Source organism: Calypte anna, chromosome 4A (assembly GCF_003957555.1).
Source record: "Calypte anna isolate BGI_N300 chromosome 4A, bCalAnn1_v1.p, whole genome shotgun sequence".
NCBI lineage: Eukaryota > Metazoa > Chordata > Aves > Apodiformes > Trochilidae > Calypte > Calypte anna.
The window spans coordinates 16111347-16130892 of record NC_044248.1 but is presented as its reverse complement, the minus strand read 5'-3'; the positions used below and the strand labels follow the sequence as shown (position 1 = coordinate 16130892).

Sequence of the window (19546 nt, the reverse complement as noted above, 5' to 3'; positions counted from 1 at the left end):
ACTGTAAGCAGAGCACATTTTTACATTTGGACAGTGAAAGATGGGGGCTTTATGCTTTGGCCAAGGCTAGGGCAAGTCAGCTGCCAAATGACTGTCCTTTGGATTTCAGTTTCTGCTCTTGGGTCTTTGTCATTCTCTGCAATTTGGGCTGTGATTTTACCATTTATTTAAAAACAAGGAAATCCAGCTTGTTCCCTAGCTCTTCCCAGATACTTTCCAGTTGGAAGTAACAAATTTTCTTGACAGCCATAGAACTTTTCTTCCTCCTCTGCTTCTGGAGTCATTAAGCCACTGAAAAAAAGGAAAAGAAGGGGATACCCATTTGCAAGCACCAACCATTAGGAAAAAGGAAAAAAAAGAAAAACAGCAGTAAGGAAAGTCGGAAAAAGAATCCCCAAATTTTTGTAGATGATTCTACAGTTAATTGAATTAAATAATTTTTATTAAATAATTATTTTCCCTCTATGCCTGTGCTTGCAACTTCACGTTTGTTTTGGAACCAGTAATGGTTCAGAAGCAAATTGCAGCAAAACAACTTCAGTCAAAACTCAATAAATAGGTAGGTGAGTGATGTAAAGAGGACGATTAAGAGTTGTCTTTTCCGCAATTAATAGGTGGAAAGGAAAGGAGATGGCTGGAGTTTGGTTTAAAAGAAACAAAGCTGCAATGCTATTGTTGGTGTTACTTAATTATTTCTGAGTTAACAACACGAAGGGTGGGAACACTAAATATAAACCCTTATCTTTGTCAATCCCAGACAGGCTTGTTCCACTTGCAGTGGGACAGATGAAATCAGTGGTAATGAACCTTAGCATCAGTCCAGTTACTAGCAAATAAGGAGTGGGTCCAAGGAAGGAGGGCAACGTGCCGTAAAAGACAATTCAACAAAAAGTAAATCAATCTGAGCAAAAAAAAAGCAAGGTTTGCTTTCTTGGCTGCCTGCATCCTGACCTCACTTCAAATGACAGACTTTTCTTCTCTCTGCATTTCAATTAGACTGTGCCAATGGGCAAGTGGGGAAGGCATATTAATGAGAGAGCCTGGTAGAGAGGGCGGGGGTCGGTACCGCCGATTATCCCCACCGCAGACCCAAAAGGGTGTCGGGCAGGTGTTTGGGGTGTGCCCTATCAAACACCTACTTAACGAGGGGCGATAAAAAGGTTGAGGAAGGCCACGGAAAACGTGCTATAGGGTTTCGGGGACGGCTTTTGTGCCTGTTTACCTTTGGCGCGCAGGCGAAGTTGCCGCTCCCGCCCGCTCCGCGCAGGCAGCGGGAGCCCCTCTGCCAGCAGTCGCCGCTCACGCAGGGTGACTTGCATCTTCCCTGCCCCCGCGCCGCCCCGGGGCCGTGGGCACGGAACCGCACCCACCCCAGCCACCTCGCACCACCGCACCCGCGGAGCCACCGCCTCTCCCCCGAACCCCCCCCCGCCCCATCCCCTCCCTCCGCCGCCACCGCCTCCGCGCAACGGCACGCGCGCCGCCCGCCGCCCCCTCCGCGCCCCGGCACGCGCGCGCGCCCGCTCGGCAGCCGCTCGGCTCCGTCCCGGCCGCCCCGCGCTGCCCGCCGCCCTCTGCCCCGCTCGCCGTCGGCGCTCTCCTTCCCTCCCTCCCTCCCTCTTCCCCTGCCCCCTCCCTCCCCGCCCCGGCCGCCGCTCCCAGGTAGGGTCCCCGGGGGTCCCCGGCCGCCGCGGGCCGGCGGCGTTTCCCCCACAGATCACCCCCTTTCTCCCCCGCCCTCCACCCCGCTCCTCCGCCTCCCGGCGTGGCTCCCCGCCGCCTCGGGCAGCGCCGGGCCGTGTCCGGGGCTCCGCAACTTGTCGCCCTGCGGGGGCCACCCCCGCCCCGCGCCCCCCGCGGCGGCGGCTGTCGCCGGTGTCTTGCCGAGCAGCTGTCAAACGTGTTGGGCGCTCGGCGGCGGCCGGGGGCGGCTCGCCCGCGGTCCCCGCACCGACCCCCGCGAATGGCATGACTCCCCCCCGCAGCACCCCCGGCTGCGGTGTGCCGTGGTGAGGCGAGGAATGGTTAAACCCCGGTCTTTTTGTGCGTACGTTTTTGAAATTTTTTTTCCTTTTTTTTTTTTTTTTTTTTGGTGCCTTTTCGTCTTGGGGCTTTCAGCTTACGGAAAAAGGGAAGCATCTGATGCGTCGGCTCACATGCCACTTTTGATCATACGTTGCCTCCTTGCACAGAGCAGGATCGTTGGGAAAGATGGAGATACAATAAGTTGCTAGTAGTGAAAAGTGCAGCAGAAATCCAGTGGTTGCCTTTCTCCTCTGAAGTGACATATTTTTTTCCTCGGGTTAAGTTGAAGGCACTGTTTGGCGGAGACTGACTGTAGCTGAGAGTGGGTTTGTGTTTTTCTTGCACGGTTAGGTTTTGCAAAGAGCAGCGATGAAGAGGAAGCTGGCACTCTCCGAGATGCAGTTGGTTCTTCTCGTTTTATTGGTGTGGCTACCAACAAGGTGAGAGGATGCTTAATTTTGATAGTCAGTACAAACATGTATGTTACTAAAAGTAAGCATGTGTGAGAGGTTATGGAAGTATACTGTGTAGTAAGGTAATTTAAAAAAATAATAAATCTTTCTTAGCTGTTTGAATGCAGTATTGCAGTTTCCAGAGCAAATGCAGTAGAAGCCTAATCTCTTGTCCTTAAACAGTTTGTGAATCGATGCCTTATTTCGACATTAAAAAATTACTGCTTTATATGTCTTATTGGATCTTAAAGATTTACTGAGGTTACTGTATCATTGTGATCTGAACTATACAGAGCAGTTAAGACGAAGAAATAGATTACTGTGAAGTCGAACAGCAGACCACAGCCTCTACAATAATGCTTGCATATTTTTTAATACTGGCCTGCCTTTTTTTTTTCCTCTTTTTTTTTTTTTTTGGTCAGCATAACAATTCAAAATGATATTTAAGCTTTAGACCTCTAGGTGGAGATAGCATACAACTTCACAATCACCTATACTAAAACAATAGCCTCATTTATTAATCAACTTTTCTTATGTTGTTTAAACTTCTCAATTTCTAAAGTGACAACAGAAGAAAAAGTAATTTTAATAATGTAATAGTTTCATGTTTCCCATCTCCCTAAGCATGCAATTAATTCTAGTTTGTAACTTCGATTTACTTGCTTTGGCTCTGACTGCAGTAAGTCTTGTCCTAATATGGGAAGGGTTGTGAGCTAAATAATGCAAGCTTTATTTGATTCAGAAAGTCTACATTTATTTTTGTCTATTTCCTATTGAACAAAGTATTTCCTGAAAATAGTTTCCTATTTCAGGTTTTTCCTAACAACAGTGCAGTATTAGTTGAGTCACAGTGGGCCAGATCCTGCAACCCTTACTCAAGTGAGTAATCTCACTGACGTCAAAGAGGTTACATGCGTAATTAAGGAGTTTATGCTTGAGTAAAGTTTTCAGGATTTGACCTTAATTTCAAACAATTGTATCATCTATTTTCTTAGTGATGTCTTGAGTTTAAAAAACTTGTATCTCGAAAAGAAGATTAAAAAACAGTAGAGATTTACACTTCAGAAATAGATTTTAAAAAATTAAAAATGAGCCACCCAGTAGTTAAAATTAAGAAAAAACTCCCACATCAGTAAAATCATACATGACATTTTGCTGTGTTCTTTGTGAATTATCTGATTTTGGTCGATTCTGTGGTTTATGTGATGGAAAGCACAGACTGCAATGATTTACATTTAAATACTTCCTCCATGCTGTTGAATTGGGGACCAACACAAAGCCCTGTTTTTAATAATTTTATAGCTTGCTTTAGAAAAAATGTCACCCAAGCCTTCTTTTGGTGTGGAGGAGGAAGAAAACATGCTTGAAGAAAACAAGGCATTCAAGAATGCCTTGGCCAGTAGTTTGTTTGGAGATGATAAATACTCGAATGTTAAAAATTTAGATGGGTGAGAAAGATGTAAATGATAAAATATGAAGCCGATGATGCTTCGCTTCCTTGATACCAATATTCTGGCATTTAGTAGGTAAGACTCCTGAGCAGTCTTTCACATGCATGGTTCTTAAAATTGTTGACACAGTATTATTTGCATATGTAAGGCTTTCTGCATGGGAGTGCGTGTTCAGTACCCAAACCCCTTGCTCTGGGTGGTCAGGTCAGGGAGGTCCGTTCAGCGCCGCAGCCGGCTGGGCAGCAGATAGGTGTTCCAGCCCCTGGTGTTTTCCACAGAGGTCTGTCCTATGAAGGCTGTAACATCTCTTTCTATACTGGGAAAGTGTGAAAAGAATCAGTGATCTATAGATTCTTCTTGACACTTGATTAGTAATTTTTTTTTCTATTCAACTTTTATCAGCTTTGTCTGCATCTAGGGGAACATCAGATGGTGCTTTTTATAAGAAAATAGCATTTTGAGAGATGGGAAAGCTATCCACAGCTATCCTGCAGCTTGCTAGTCAGCACTGTTGTTCCCACCCACCGAATACTGACATCAGAGGACTCCCTGAGCATGATTGCTGGAGTTTTCCCTCATGTTAGTTCTTTTGGTCATGTACGTTACATGACCATTGGGTGGAAGCATATCCACAGGATTTATCCAGAGATAGAGTGTACTTGAGTGAAGATGGATAGGATAGAACTGGAAGGAGACAGTTTTATATGTGGGAAGCCAGGTTATCAGTCTGGGATTGACGTGCCACCGAGGCCTTGGGAGCTCATTTTAGACTTTTACACCTGCATATCTAAATGTGGATCTTGAAGTAGCAGTCACAGTGATTCAGTGTTGACTAGAACTAGAGGAAAATGAGTTCCCAGAAATTTTAAATAGTGTATTGTCTAATCTTATGTTTCTGAACATGTTATGTATAAATTGTGTGTTCATATGCTCTTAACTACACCTATGCCACTAGAGATCAGCAATGTAAATATTAGAAGGCCAGCCTGAAAGCATGTTGAGTGTATATTAAATCATATCTAGCACTTTCTAAAATGTAAAATGTCCATTTAGATCAGTGCTGGCTGACTCCCTGGAAGATGAAGCTAAGAATAACATCACCATCTTTACAAGAATTCTAGACAGACTTCTGGATGGTTATGATAATCGTCTCAGACCTGGATTAGGAGGTAATAAAAACAACTAAAGATGGATTTTTAAAAATAATTTTTAATGTTTAGATTTTCTGCAGTCATATTCTTTCTCCTGGTTTGGTTCCTCCCTCCCCCCTAACAGCTGGTATATAGCTTGATAAATTATTTATAAGTCTATATTCACCCAGCTGAATAATTTGAAGTTTGAGGAAGATAACATATATGAATGGAAAGGAGGCACTTTCACACATTTATCTTTAGTGAAAAGGAAAAAAGAATATCTGGTGATTTAGCATAGTAAAACAGAATGGGAACAAGAATAACACCTAACTGTTATTCCAGTTAAGGAATTCTGGTTGAGCAAGGAGTGCAGGCTTGATTCCCTGCAATGTGATGCTTTTCAGATGCTTTTCAGAAATCTGCACAAGTGTTTTGTATGGTGTGTGTAAAATCCACATTCTAGTTTCATTCCTTGTCTCAGTAAATTCAATGGGAATGTTGTATATTTTACTTCCTAGGAATTAGGGTTTCTGTGGTAATTAGCATTTTGCTTCTGAGCACCTCGAATGTATTTGGGCATTTGGACAAAAAAATAGACAAAAGGGAATACTGGAGGACAGAGGTCACTGCACTCTTGTGCCATGACTCTCAGTTATTTTTCAAAGCGTTACTTCACATTTTCATTTGAAATCTGCATACCAGCTCGTGTAAGCACAGACACAAAAAATTATAAAACAATTTGTTTTGTGTTGAAGTATTACTGTGCAAAAAGATCTGTGGTATGGGGAGGGGCAGAATATTTTGGTTTTGATAATATTTTATCCACTATTACAGTTTATGTGCTATTTATGCTAACATAAATACCTACAGAATAAAACACTGTTGCTATTCTTATTCGTAACAGTTTTAGTAATTGTAATTTTCAACCTTGAAACTCTTCAAGCTTGCTGAAAGTAATTCTAGTGCAAAATCCCTGTGAGCCATCGCTGTTCCTGTTGATTTCAGTAAGATCGGGCCCAAAGCTAGAGACCTGCTCTAACTTCCATGGAAATTAGTCTAGCAACTCCTTTTTTTTATCACCTTAGGAATTAGTTAAAGCTCACAGTTTTTAGCCAACACTCTTTCATTCTGACCTGTGGCTCAGCTGCTGTTCTGGTTCTGGAGAATCTTGGCTTGTATCTGACAAAGCATAAAGTTGATTTGAGCTGGTGATGGCTGAAAATAGCTTTCTCATTTTACATAAATCTTAACCTAGGTTATTTTGTCATTTCCATTTCTGGCTTCTGTACAGTGGAGACTTGTGAAATTTTTTTATATTAAAGGATTTTTTAATTTAGCTGATCCATAAAATGAAGCACACAACACTGCTGATGTGAAGATTTATATAGTGATGTTTACATGGAGATTTGATTTCTTTACAAAGTACCTGAATTTAAGAGTTTAGACATACTATAAATGTACAGTGCCTTGCAGGTGACTTGCAGAAACATATCACAGCACAGAGCTCATGTTTAATTGACAGGACTTTTAAAATGCTGTTTTGTTATTAGAAAAATAATGAAAAATTCTTTTCTTGTTCACAAAAAGGAACGTGCCACTTAATGAGAGCAGTCTGCAGTTCCTTTGCTTGTCATGCATGCTTTTTAATTTTAAAATGTATAATGTTGAAAATGTTAATTAAAAAATCATTTTTCAAATGTATTTTTTTAGATTTTCCATTAATTCTGTTTCAAAATACCTCCCTCTTTTTCTTTGCCAAACCTCCTAAATAATTAAAACATACTTGAGAGCATAAAAATTAAAGAGTTAACATCTGTTTGATATTGGCATACATGGCAATCAGCCCATGGAGAAGGTGTAAAATGAAACTGTTTAATGTATATTAAACCATTATGATTCAGGATACATTAATCTGCAAGAATACGTCACTTGTGGATGGATGTTTCTAGTTCAAAAGAATGCTTGCAAAAGCCAGTTGTGATAATCCATGATATGAAATTTACCAGTCATACAAATCTTTTGTACATAATGCCTAGTGATCATGGAGTTTCAGGTTTCAGGAATTCTGTAGCACTTTTGTCTCAGTTGATCTATACTCTGAAAAGAAAAATGGAAATCGGTCATCTTTTTTGTAAACATTATGCCTAGTGAGTCCTGATAGTTTCTAGAAGTATTTTTGCACAGACAAGCCACATGTCAATAATTTAATATAAATTCAAGTGTAACAGAACTGAGATTAAGTATATGAATCTGAAATAATTCAGTTGAAACCAGTAGAGCCTTCACTTTGGCATTGCAGCTTCTCCTATCCTGCTACACAGCCATGACAGAGATCCCAGTCTGGCCTAACATGTGCCACACCAGAAACTGCAGGGGCTGAGATTCCTTTACAGACTTCTGAAAGGAAGAGTTTTTCACCACCCCACTTTCACCTGTTGTGAAAGACATTTTCAGAGATGTCTTACAGCAAAAATTCAGCTCATTGTGAAGAATTATTAAAAATGTTTTCAATAATGAAAAGTGTTACCTTAATGCTGTCATCTTAGCCAGTTAGTGACCAGGAAAATGGAAACATGTTGGCTCCTTCAGGGACTGTGTATAAATTCAAATAATTAATTGTCTGTTTGAGAATTTGTTCTTGAATTTAGGGATAGATTTATAACTAATTTATTGGGAGACTTGGTGTGAGTACTTAAATATGTAACTTGATGCTTTACTGATACTTAAGAACTAAGTACTATTTTCTATAGACTGTTAAGCAGCTTTAACTTTTACTGGCCTTGCAGTTCTCTCATATAAACAGGTTTGGGCTGCTGGCTATTGGCTATCCTACCAGCTGGGATCCTTGAATGATGTATGAATATTGCAGCAATGAAATAACCTGAAAAATGGGTGTGAGAAGGAACTGTACTGTCCCTTGAAGCCAGAGACTTCTCATATGGCTTCTCATATAGATAATACCCTACCTACTATGCTGATATGGATAGGCATGAGGGTATTCAAAGGGAAATAAATTTCTCTGTGTTCGTTTTATGCTAAGCACAGGGTTGCAGCTGGAACACTCTTGACTGCACTTTCAGTTCTGACATGAACTATTTTACCCAAACATTCTATGCCAGTTCTGTGTAGATATCAAGATAAATTACAAAATCGGTTTCAAAACAAATTCCCTATGTCATTAGCTCTAATTTGTATGAAATACAGCCATGAAAATGACAAGTTAGCAAAAGTTTGATTTTTAAAAATGATTTTCTTCAAAATTGGGGAGATATTTACTTGTATTTATTTGCTCTTATACTTGTAAGACACTTAAGGTAGCACTTCTCCATGAATCCTTTGATTATTTTTTTTTTATTAGCATGTACAAAAAGAAATCCATAAAACCATGGGCAAAAAGCCATCCACAACACCAGGGGCACTATATCTAAGCAAGGGACCAAAAGAGAATTTACATCTCCAAATAATGAGGCAAGAGAATGTTAAATCTGAGATACAGCTGAATTCAAATTATGGAAGTGAATGAATTATCTGTGTGCTTACCTCTGCCCCATGGACAGTCATGATTAAAGAAAAGAGGGACAAAGATTGAGGCAGTCCTCTCTTTTACTGTGCTGATGTTCTGCTACCTGTGTAGCAGGTGTATGAGCAAAAGCATGTCTGTTTTTTTAAATGGTAGCTTCTCTTTAGGTGAAAAAGAGGAAGGAAGGGAGAAGTGGAGATGGTGTGCTAGGGTTTTGATACCAGGTTGGATAATTAAGTGGTGTTATCATCTCCATATACTTTTCAGCTTGCTTTGCTTTCTCACATTTGAAACTGGTGATTTCCAGCAGCTATTGACCTTCTCTCTGTTCTGCTCTCTCAAATATATAAAAGACAATTGAATCTAAGACTTAGAAAACATAGAATTTATATCTTGAAAAAACCCAGAAAGGGAAGTTACAGAGACAGGAGACTGTACTCATAGCCTGAAAGCCAGATTTTCAGTTGCCATGTTGATATCAAAAAGAGCTATGTGATTTTTGCATGGTTTGAGGATCTTTTCACAATCTCTGGTCAGTCTCCTCAGCTTTAGGAATGGCATTCTCATTTTAACTGAAGAGGTCAATGTTGATTATCATAGAAGGAGGTAGGTGAAAATTAAATGCCATTGTGGTTCCATTTGAAGGATTCATCTCTGCTGCAGGGTGAATTTCTGATGTTCTGATTGCTTTAAACAAGAATCTCCAATTATTTTCACCTATAGACATTCCAAAACTTCTTTTCCCACAACAGTTTGTAAATAAATTGAGTACAAAAACCCAGAGAGAACTGAGAAGGAATACTGATGGTTATTGGTATTAAAGAGATGGTGAGCTGTGAGCATTTGTGGATATGATCATTCATCTTTGCATCTCTGGATATATCATCGCACAGAATCTGTGTAGTAGTGTAGAGTACCAAAATCTGTGATTGAAAGCTGTATGTTGTGCTCACCAATATAAGATAAAAGGGAAAAAAAACATTTTTTCACAGAAACCTCTTCCTTCTCCCCACCTTCCCCAATCAGGAGAGCTGCATGTGGATGTATGTATGTATGTGTGTGTGATTATCAGAGCTGTTTGTCTCTAGTCGCCAGGAAACAGGCCATGATCATATGCTAATAATCTGGAATATGTTAAATTTAGGATAGTATATTTGTGTATCACTGGGATTCAGTTTCTAATCAGCTTTAGAAGAGTTTGTAGCTATAGCAGTCATTTAGCTGGGCAATTAAAATGTAGTGCTGTTTGTCAGCCTCATCATGCTTAATACACATTCAGAGTATCCTAAAAGAAGTTTCTTCGACTGTTTTTAAGATAGAACACTACAGAAAAGCTTTCAGTAATCTTTCCAGTTCCCCTTCTCAGTTCTAGTTGCTTCCTTAGCCCTTTGCTTCAGTTTTATCTTTTGGAAATGTTAATGTCTGTCTGCTAGTGCCAGTGCAGAGCTATTCAGAGCAGCACTTGCATTTTCTGAAAGCCCAGTATTGATGTAGCTATGCTGGGATGCCAAGGAGTAAACTTCTTTATGGTCATTCTTGGGCACACCTGGAAGGGTTGCTTAGAATCTGTCCATAAGAGTGCTTTCAGAGGAATGAGTGAGAAACTCAGATTAATTTATATTAGAGTTGTGGATAATGTATTGTTACAAAAAGCATTCCTTGTGAAAAATGGAAAAGCAATGGAGAGGAAAGAATATATTTAATTAGTTTATCCAGAATTATTTAATTAGTTATCCAGGGCATGCAGATGGTGCTAAAATATATGAACAGAATTAACTCAGTGGTGATAAGCATTCTAGGGAGTGAATCATTAGAAAAGCAGAAGGATAAGAAACCCTCAGAAATTGCTGTGATTCTGAAGCACAAACAAGAAAAATGTTGTAGGATAGGATAGTGGCTGAGAGGCTAAAGAAAGCTTGTTATTTATTTATATATTTATTGAAAGTCTGAGGACAAATCAACAGTGAAAGCATCAAAATAAAATTGTTTCAGTTGTGCAGAGTATTGCCATTGCAGAAAGTGTTACACTGTGCAAAGTGGTAAGGTGCTCTGCGTCTTACCAAGTAGCAAAAATCCAGGTACTTTAACAGTTATAAGCCTATAAAGGAACTTATTTGAGAGAATCTCCCAGTTCACTGAACATGTATAATCAGTAACTTTTTTTTTCCCCCTTTTCCCCCTTTTTTTTTTCCTGGCAAAGCATCAGCATCTGCTTCTAATGCTAGAAACAGTGTTTATGACACCAAGGCTGAATTAAGACTTCACTTACTTTTATCTCAGCTACAAGGAAGACATGAAAGCAAATACTGCAGATTTCTGTGGGGCGCATTGAAGCTCATTGTAAATCAGACTGAAAGGAGGGTTTAATTTTTCAGCCACGTTTTATGAGCTAAGACAAACATCACCTTTTTTTTAATGATACATTTATTCTGGGTTATTTAGGAACTGGTTGAAATTCAGTGGCCTTGCTGATATCCAAGGTATTCCACAGTTGACTGCTTCCTACTAAGACGTTTAATCATGTTACATAAATTTTGCAGCAAGTTTGCTCTCTGAAATACAGAGCTGCTTCTCACTTGTGCTGACTAGTTTTAATAGTCTACTAACAGAGGATTGCAATATTATAGTTCCAAAATTTTTATTACCCCGGTGAAATTGTACAGTTTGTGTAATGCCACCTGAACTGGAAATACAGTTATTATTTAAATAGTCTAACTCTGAAACGTTTTCAGAAATATTTAAGAGCATTAGAAATTCATCCAGGATATCTTGAGGGGATTTTAATGGATTTCATGGATTTTTAGTAGTGGATTTTAATGAAGAAAAAAATGAATTTAAAATGTAGAAATCAATGTATATATTGCTGACAATGAAAAAAACATTAGTCATTCTTTAGCAACAAAGACACATTTCGTCATGCAAAATGAATAGTGTTCTGAGTTACAATAAAAGTTTTACTTATAAACAGTATCAGGGAAATCTTTTAAATCTTACTGCTATGATGTAGCCATGGATTACCCAGTTTCAAGTATTTGTTGTATAAGGGACACGCAGAAACTTATTTTTCAAATATTTTCTTCAATAAGGTATACCAAAAAGAGGACTAACTTTAGAATGTAAGAAGAAAACTATAGAGATGTCTTATTCAGTTGCATAATCATCTGAAGCTATTGAGAAAATTATGGTGAAGAACTGTTAAACCAGGAGTTAATAGAAGCTTGACACTCTTTGAATTTATTTTTTTTAGATACATAAAATCATAGAATCCTAGATAGTTTGGGTTGGAAGGGACCTTAAAGATCATCTAGATCCTCCCCTGCAACACCAGGGATGGGAACACCTTCCACTAGACCAGGTTGCTCAAAGCCTTTACCTAACCTGGCTTTGAACACTTACAAGGATGGGACATCCACAACTTCCCTGGACAACATGTTCCAGTGTCTCATCACCCTCATGCTAAGGAATTTCTTCCTAATGTCTAACCTAAATCTACCCTCTTCCAGTTTAAAACCATTATACCTTGTCTTATCTCTACATGCCCTTCCCAGCTTTCCTGTAGCCCCTTCAGGCTGCTCTAAGTTCTCCCCAGAGTCTTCTCTTCTCCAGCGTGAACAAGCCCAATTCTCTCATCTTGCCTTCAGAGCAGGGATGCTCCAGCCCTCTGATCATCTTTGTGGCCCTTTTCTGGACACTGACAATCTGTGGAGAACACTGTGCTTAACAGAGCTGGCAAAATGGGCCTTAGGAGTATATTTGATTTAAGAAAAACTGGTAGTTCCATCACACTGTGATATGAGTAAGCATCACTGTTTTAGCCCCATGCCCATGTGACAAAAACCAATATTTAAGCATAGTCATGCATAACTTTCTTTCAAGACAGTTCATTGGTAAATTTTTACGTTTTATTTTTGATGGAAACAAAAAAACTTGAGGTTAAATGGACATGCAGACCTCCTTTAGCTTCTTTGTGGAGAAGAGACCGTTTTTTGGTGTTTTTTTTTAACTTTAGTTCTTGCAGCCTCTAATGACAAATACACATTTAAGCATGTTTCCCATATTTTGGCACCCCATAAATGAAAACTGCCATGAGACACAACCTGTTACTGTGTGTTTATATTCTGCGTAGCACAACAGGATTCTGGTCAATTCAAGGCTTGATTGTCCTGAAAACAATTGTAACGATACTGTGAGACATAATCTGAAATGATAAAACCAATGAAATATCAATTTCCCCCTCCCTCCTTTGCTTTACTAGGCAAGCTTATAACTATTAAGCCCCTGATGATGGATTTTCAGCACAGTTACGGAGGTAATGGCTGCTCAGAGAAGCTGTGGAGTCTCCATCTTTGTGGAGGCACTCAAAATTTCACAGGATTTGAGCAACCTGATCTGTCTTCAGAGTGGGATCTGCTTTGAAATTTCCAAAGATAATTTTTAAACTTAATTATTCTAAGATTCTGTGATTTACAAACAGCAAGACAGTGAAATAATAGCTGATGTTTTCCATCTCAATTGGCAACAGTGAAAAAATTTATTTTAGAATATCAGTTCTGAAAGATATAGCTGAATAAAAATACCTGTGCAAATAAAAGTTTTAGAATGCACAGTATTGTGGTTGGCCTTATTATTCATAAAAAATCCCCTGTGATAAACAGAAGGTTTCAAGTAAGTGGGAGAGGTCTGGAAAACAACAGGGAACATACCCTTTTTTATGGTCTTTGCCTTGGATTTTTCAACATTCAATAGAAGCTGGGTCTTAATTAATAGATTAAAAGTGACTGTAGCCTCATTTTTCTAACTATCATCCAAACCTGTAGTCCTGAAAAGTATTAAATATGGAAAACCCCAGTATTTTAAAGGAGAGGAATCATTCCCGTTTCACTGTGTCATCATTAGATGGGCAGCATATAGGGAAGTACAAAGCTGTGCAACACTGTACAGCCCAACACCCCCTGAGGAGGCACTTGGGAGCATCTCAGACCTTCCCTTCTGAAGTGTCCTGATGGAGGTCTTCCTTTTCTTTTCCTCTGTTTTCACAGTTGTCTGTTCCCTTTCTAATACTTACTTATTTCATACATTCTTCTAGAAAATGCCCAACTCTTTTCTTTGACCAAAATTCCATTAATTTATTTCCCTCCACCTAAATATAGGTTTTCTCAAATCCAGGTCAGATATGCCATGAAGATCCAGCAGTCTAATTTTTTTTTTTATTTTTTTTTTTATGTGTGTGTGTGGTATGAAGCCTAGGTTTGCCTTACCCCAGGTACGGTCATGTCCAGTTGCCTGAAAGAGTTCATGTGTAATGAAAGTAGACTGGGGAGGCTGAATACGATGCAGAAGCAGCTTCCTGTGGGTAGATAGCAGAGATCCTTCTCTGCCCACAGATCTTATGGTCTTCCTTTTGCACCATCAGCACAGGTTTTGTTTCTGGCAGTATTCCTGACTACATATTCCTACTTCTGTTTTCCTGGAGTGCCACCATTTCATGACCTTTTTATCAGCAATCTTTTCAGTGCTCTATCGAGTGCATTCGATTTTTAGAATCAGTAGTGTGTAGAGAGAGGTAGTTCAGCAGCAAGGATTATGCAGAAGGACATTGCCATTACCTGTACATTAAAACTATACGGGCTTTGTTTTTTTACAGTATTTTGGCCCCTATTACTTGCTGTTATTAGTAGTTCTTGTTAGTGGCTACCATCAGTATCTAACAGTAGTTTTTGAAGACTAAGAAATAGGTAGGAAATATAACATAAGACTGTCTTTCAATAACCTGGTACTAGGATTATACAAGCCAAGATGAAAAAAACCCAAAGAAACAGGCAACTATGAACAAGGAATATTGGAAAGGGGAGGACAAAACAGATGAAGAGTGAAAGAGGGAAATCAAATGGTGATACCAAACACTGGCCCCTTTAATACAACTGACAGATAAAGGCAGCTGAATGACAGTATTTTCAAGCACCCTTTGGAAACTCAAAAGTAGGATAATGTCATCAGTTTCATCACTATGGTATATGCATGTGTTTACATTTTTGATATTACTTGTTTTGAACAATGAATTGTCTGTCTTAAAAAGCAGTTATAGAGGATATATCAGGCAATGTTTTGTGTTGCTGTACAATTCACCAGCCTGGTAATTTAAAGCATCAGCTGAAGGTTTTGAATTAGTGCTGACAAAAGTCTAATAAATTTTGATGATAAGAATCAAAGCACTTTAACATGCCAAGATTAATCTTTAAACATATTTTTGTGTCTTTTTCCAGGTTAATGCTCAAATTAAATTAATCACAAGCTAGAGGAAGTTTTGTTTACCACTATCATCCTAACAATAATTTTCTTTATACTGCAGAGTATGACAGCACTAGTTTTTTTAAATTATCTGAACATCAGGAAGGTATGATTCTGTTACCTTTCTGGAAGTGATGTTATTTGGGAACCATTTCTCTGATTACTTTTTAGTGCATGGCTTCTGATTTACTTTCCATAATTCCTTGCAATATGTTGGGGGCTATTTAATGATAACAGCAGTTAAGTCTCTGAAAGCAGTGTAAATTAATTTCCCTCTTACCTGGGATCACTGTGCACATCAGAGGACATGAAACATTTTAGTAAAAGTTGTGTAGCTGCAGTCAGCAATTGGATTTAGTTTTGGTTGACAAAATTACGTTTATTTTTTGTCCATACATACATATTTGGTTCTGCACATGCCTTTTTTTTTTGTTGAGCCATTAGAGATCATGCATCCTATTCTGTAATTTGTCTGCAGAAATGAAACAAAAAGCATGAATGTTCCATCTGCTTTATCTGGGTTTTTTACAGCCTGTAAATTAAGTATCTTGTAATCTTGTAATGTTATGACTAATAGAGTTGATTGCAGTCCAAATTCAATGCCATGGACCACTGAGCTTCATTATGTTCTGACACATATAGTTCAATAAGGATCAGCTAAAACCTGATGTATGCTGTAAAACCTTATATGTGCATCATGGTTTTTCTTACATCAGTGACAGTGAAAACGTATTGGGGAACTCAGACTACTTTGCAAAATTAGCAGCTTTGTATATGTGTGAATGCTAAAGGTATGTGAGGGTGAAGTAAAGGGGAGAAATGATCTAGCAGTGGTGAAATCACCAAGCCCCAGTACAGTGCTCTGTCTTACAGGTCACATCATTTCTAACACAGATTTGACCTGAGTGCCAGGTTTTATGCAGAAGATGCATTCCATCTGGAAAGATGGCATCTAAGTAAACTGGGTTGTGAAAATCTCTTTTTTTTTTTTTTTTTTTCCTGAAGTGTTTTGTGATCTTCCAGGTGTATCTAATTTCATGGAGTTACCTATCTGAGTTTAACACTTTCTATTTTAATTTTAAAGACTGCATCCTCTTGATCCCTCAAATACCTGAATTTAGAGTGTCAGAATAGTAATGCCTTCTGACTGAAAACTTGCCTCTTCTTGGGAGTTCTTAATCTCTTTGTTGCTCTTCATTGCTTGGTGCTGATTCTCTTATCCAAGAGAGGTAACTGTCTTCCAGCACATTCCCTGCTCTTTCTTTCTTGTATCCATTCATTCTCAGTTTTCCCAGCATAACAGGTTCTTCTGACCACTTTTTGTGTGAGACTGGGAGTTATTAGAGCCATCCTTTTCAATTTCCCAAGTGTGTGAGCCTCTCAGCATGACACCAGAGAGCAGAGAAAGGATGGAGGAGGGAGAGTCTGCATTTATCTGTAAGAATTCAGAGGTGGTTGGAGGGCCCATTCCTACCCTGAATGCACCAGCCTAAGGTTCTAGATTCATCCTTCTGACTGACAGTCTGAAGGCTATTGTGGATGCTTTTTGTTCTCATTGCTTGAAGTAATTTATATTTTTCACAATTTATAGGCTTACTGAATGAGGAATGAAGCCCTTCTGGATGGGAAGAGGCTGAGGAGCCTCCATTACTATGTGGAGAGTATAAATGAGGAAAAATAGAAATTTGAGCCTTAGATTCAGTACTGTATTGATAAAACCCCTCTGCTGTCCTAAGGGCATACCATGGCATTTCACAGACTGTCCTTATCTGTGCCCATAGTATTAACTGAGTACCAAACTGTGACTTTCTGTTCACTGGATCTTTAAATATGAACTTGGTACTGCATTGCCTCTTGCAGTTTCTGGTCAAAAGAGAAAATGTTTCCTCCTGGAGAAATAAATGAAAGTAGGAGAAAGGAGAAATATAAATATGCCTGTTGTTTGAGATAAGGCAACAGTCACACCCTTAATAATCCCTTTCTATCTGCTGAGTGCTAAAATCTGTCAGAAAATTCTTTTTTCACCAGACATAATGTTTTTCATTGTCCATTAAAAAAAAAAGAAAAGGAAAAAAAAAAGAACAGATAATCTTGATCGCTACTGCCTAATATGCTATTATAAAAATAACCAGTTCTTTTAAAATAATATTCTGTGATAGATGCTGTCTGTGTTTTCAGAAGACTGGAGTACTGGCTTGAAAGAATATGCACTTTAAAACTGGATTTTTGTTAAACTCATATTAGATAGGCATCTTTTCAAATTAAAAAAATGCTGTTTTAGTTTTCCTGCCTTTAAAAAAACCAAAACCATTTATTTAATATTAAAAAGCAGATACTTGTCCCAAATATAAAGCCTTTCCATATATAGAAGCTTGACAGACTCTGAAAATCCCATGGACAGAGGGGAATTCTCTTGTCACAAGCAGCCATGGAAGACAAATTTTACTCCATTTAATCTAAGCTCTGGGAATATCCTGGGAGTATGCTTTAGAGGAGATTCTGGGAAACACAGCAATCTGTAAAGTAGCTTGGAGACACTCAAGTGACTCATCCATGGGACTTCTGAGTGCTATAGTACACTTCTTGTAGGCAAATGGTACACTCTCTCTTAATCTAAGACCATTTTATTATTAACTAGATAACACAAGAGTAACTGACAGCTCTGTAATGTGTTAAAATGGAATTTTAAAAAAGAATGCCCCCATTACTACCCATGTTGGTTTTTGGTTGTTTTTTTTTTTTTTCCCTCATTTAGGGTGTACTTCTTGATTTATCTATTGCCATGATTCTCTGTTGGGTCAAACCATGAGCTTGTTTGTCAGGACTCCTGTTAAGCAAGCAGCTTATTACCCATGACCATTCCGTGGCTTGTCTTGCCAAGTAAAAACAAATGTTAAGAATAAAATAAAGGCAGCTTGGCAGCCAGTCTGATTTGTGCTATATTTCAAAGCCCATAACTCTATTCCACCTCTCCTTGCATTTCAGCAGCTGTGTGGGAATCAGGGAAGTGTAAAGAAAAAGTGTGCCTACCTTTTTCTTATGTACCCTGGGTATTTAGGGTGTTAAAATACACACAATCTCCAGCTGATTTAGTAAGCTTTTTGGAGAATATTAGAGTAGTCTGGATAAACATGAATTGCCTGTACTTCATAGTTATTTCGCCTGGCTTAAAATACTAAGTGCTGGCTGGTTTGATAGAAGAATTAGAATGCTGTCTAGTTTTTTGACCGTGTCACAATCTTCTGAAATTACAGAATTTCATACAGTATTACCTATTTAAAATATATTTGAGGCTCCTGCTGCTGCAAAAAAAATGCATTTAGAGTACCCACTAATACACTGCTCTATTAAATAATGGCACTGCCTTTTTCTACCCCTGGTTCCTGACATGCTTGAATGCAAAATACAAGGCCATCAAAAGAGTAAAGAACTCAAGCTCCAATTTTAATGTCGGTACAATCCAGGATCATAGTAACTGGGCATTTTACACGAACAGTAAAATTAATCTGTCAGAAAGCATCAGAATTTTCAATGCTTTCTTAAGTCTATTGATCTCTAGAGGAGCTTCATCAGCCTTTGGAACTTGAGAACATGTGAAAGTCATACTTTGCTCTCTTAGCAGCAAGCCTTGGGAAGATGCTGACTTCTTGTGACACTGTTTGCCACAGAGCAAGCAAAACTGTTCCTCCCTCAGCTTCATCTTGGTTTCTGTCAATTCCAAAAAGTGCCAGCACTTTTTGCCATGGCTAAGGACAGAGAGAGGCATTTTCCAAAGACTTGCTCTGATGTTGGCCATCACCAGAGAATCCTTTGGCAGTGACTTCAGTGCACTCTGGCATGCTACTGAGATCTTCATTAAATATTTGTCAAGGGTAATAAGCACTGTGACAATGTCTGTTTCAGCTTAAAAAAAAGTAGTGTGTAGCCAAAGGGTAAAATCCTGTGTGTATTATGTATGCATTCTCATAGTTCCTTTGTCACTCCTGTGTGATTTCTGTGGCCATTTCACATACACTTGGTGGAGAAGGACTTTGACTTCCGATGCTCTTCTAGGGAATTATACAAATTTGCTTTTTTTTAATATATGGAATGTGAGAAGGTATTGAAGAAGAACCGCCTCTCATAACTTGTACTTTCAGTTGCAAATTGACATGTTTTTCCAGTAGAAGCCAAAGTAGCTCCTGAAATCTAAACTGGAGAAAATCTAGGCTGAGTGGTCTTGGTCAGTAAAGCACCTGGGCCTGTGTAAGAGGAGATGTAAAAGCAAATTACTATCAACTAAAACGAAGAGAGTCAGGAGCTATTTTTCAATAAAGGCAGATCTTAAGAAGTACAAACTTGTCCACTTCATGACTGTAAATAGAAACTTGAAGCTGCTGCTTTTTAAAAAAATTATAATGGTATTTATGGGGAGATATATTTTGGAGTATAGGAAGGGCTGGAAGAGGGAGTGTATCAAATGGGATAATTTATAAATGCTGTGGCTTGGAATGAAGCACAGAGATCAAATCTGAAATTATCCTAGAAGGGTAATGCAGCAGAATTTGACAGGTTGTTTCATGACATTAAGTACCAAGGTCATAAAATTCAGACATGGAAAAAAATAGAGTGTTTCTGTTCTAAAAGAACAATTTCTAAGCTTCTAAAAACTGAAACAATTTTGGAACTTGTTCTGCT

General features: G+C 38.8%; 1 protein-coding gene across 2 annotated transcripts in view; it reads left to right on the top strand.

Moving 5' to 3' along the window:
* The first annotated feature begins 1975 nt into the window (after positions 1 to 1975).
* GABRA2 (gamma-aminobutyric acid type A receptor alpha2 subunit) overlaps positions 1976 to 19546 on the top strand; it is a 56879-nt gene continuing 39308 nt past the window's right edge. The window contains exons 1-3 of one of the 2 annotated variants that reach the window (XM_030449618.1): positions 1976 to 2043; positions 2377 to 2465; positions 4982 to 5097. In XM_030449618.1, coding sequence (XP_030305478.1) covers positions 2395 to 2465; positions 4982 to 5097 — 187 coding nt within the window. In that variant the 5' untranslated portion in view covers positions 1976 to 2043; positions 2377 to 2394. Of the gene's footprint in view, positions 2044 to 2235; positions 2466 to 4981; positions 5098 to 19546 lie in introns of those variants that run through there. The other variant, XM_008491816.2, reaches the window with a different exon arrangement.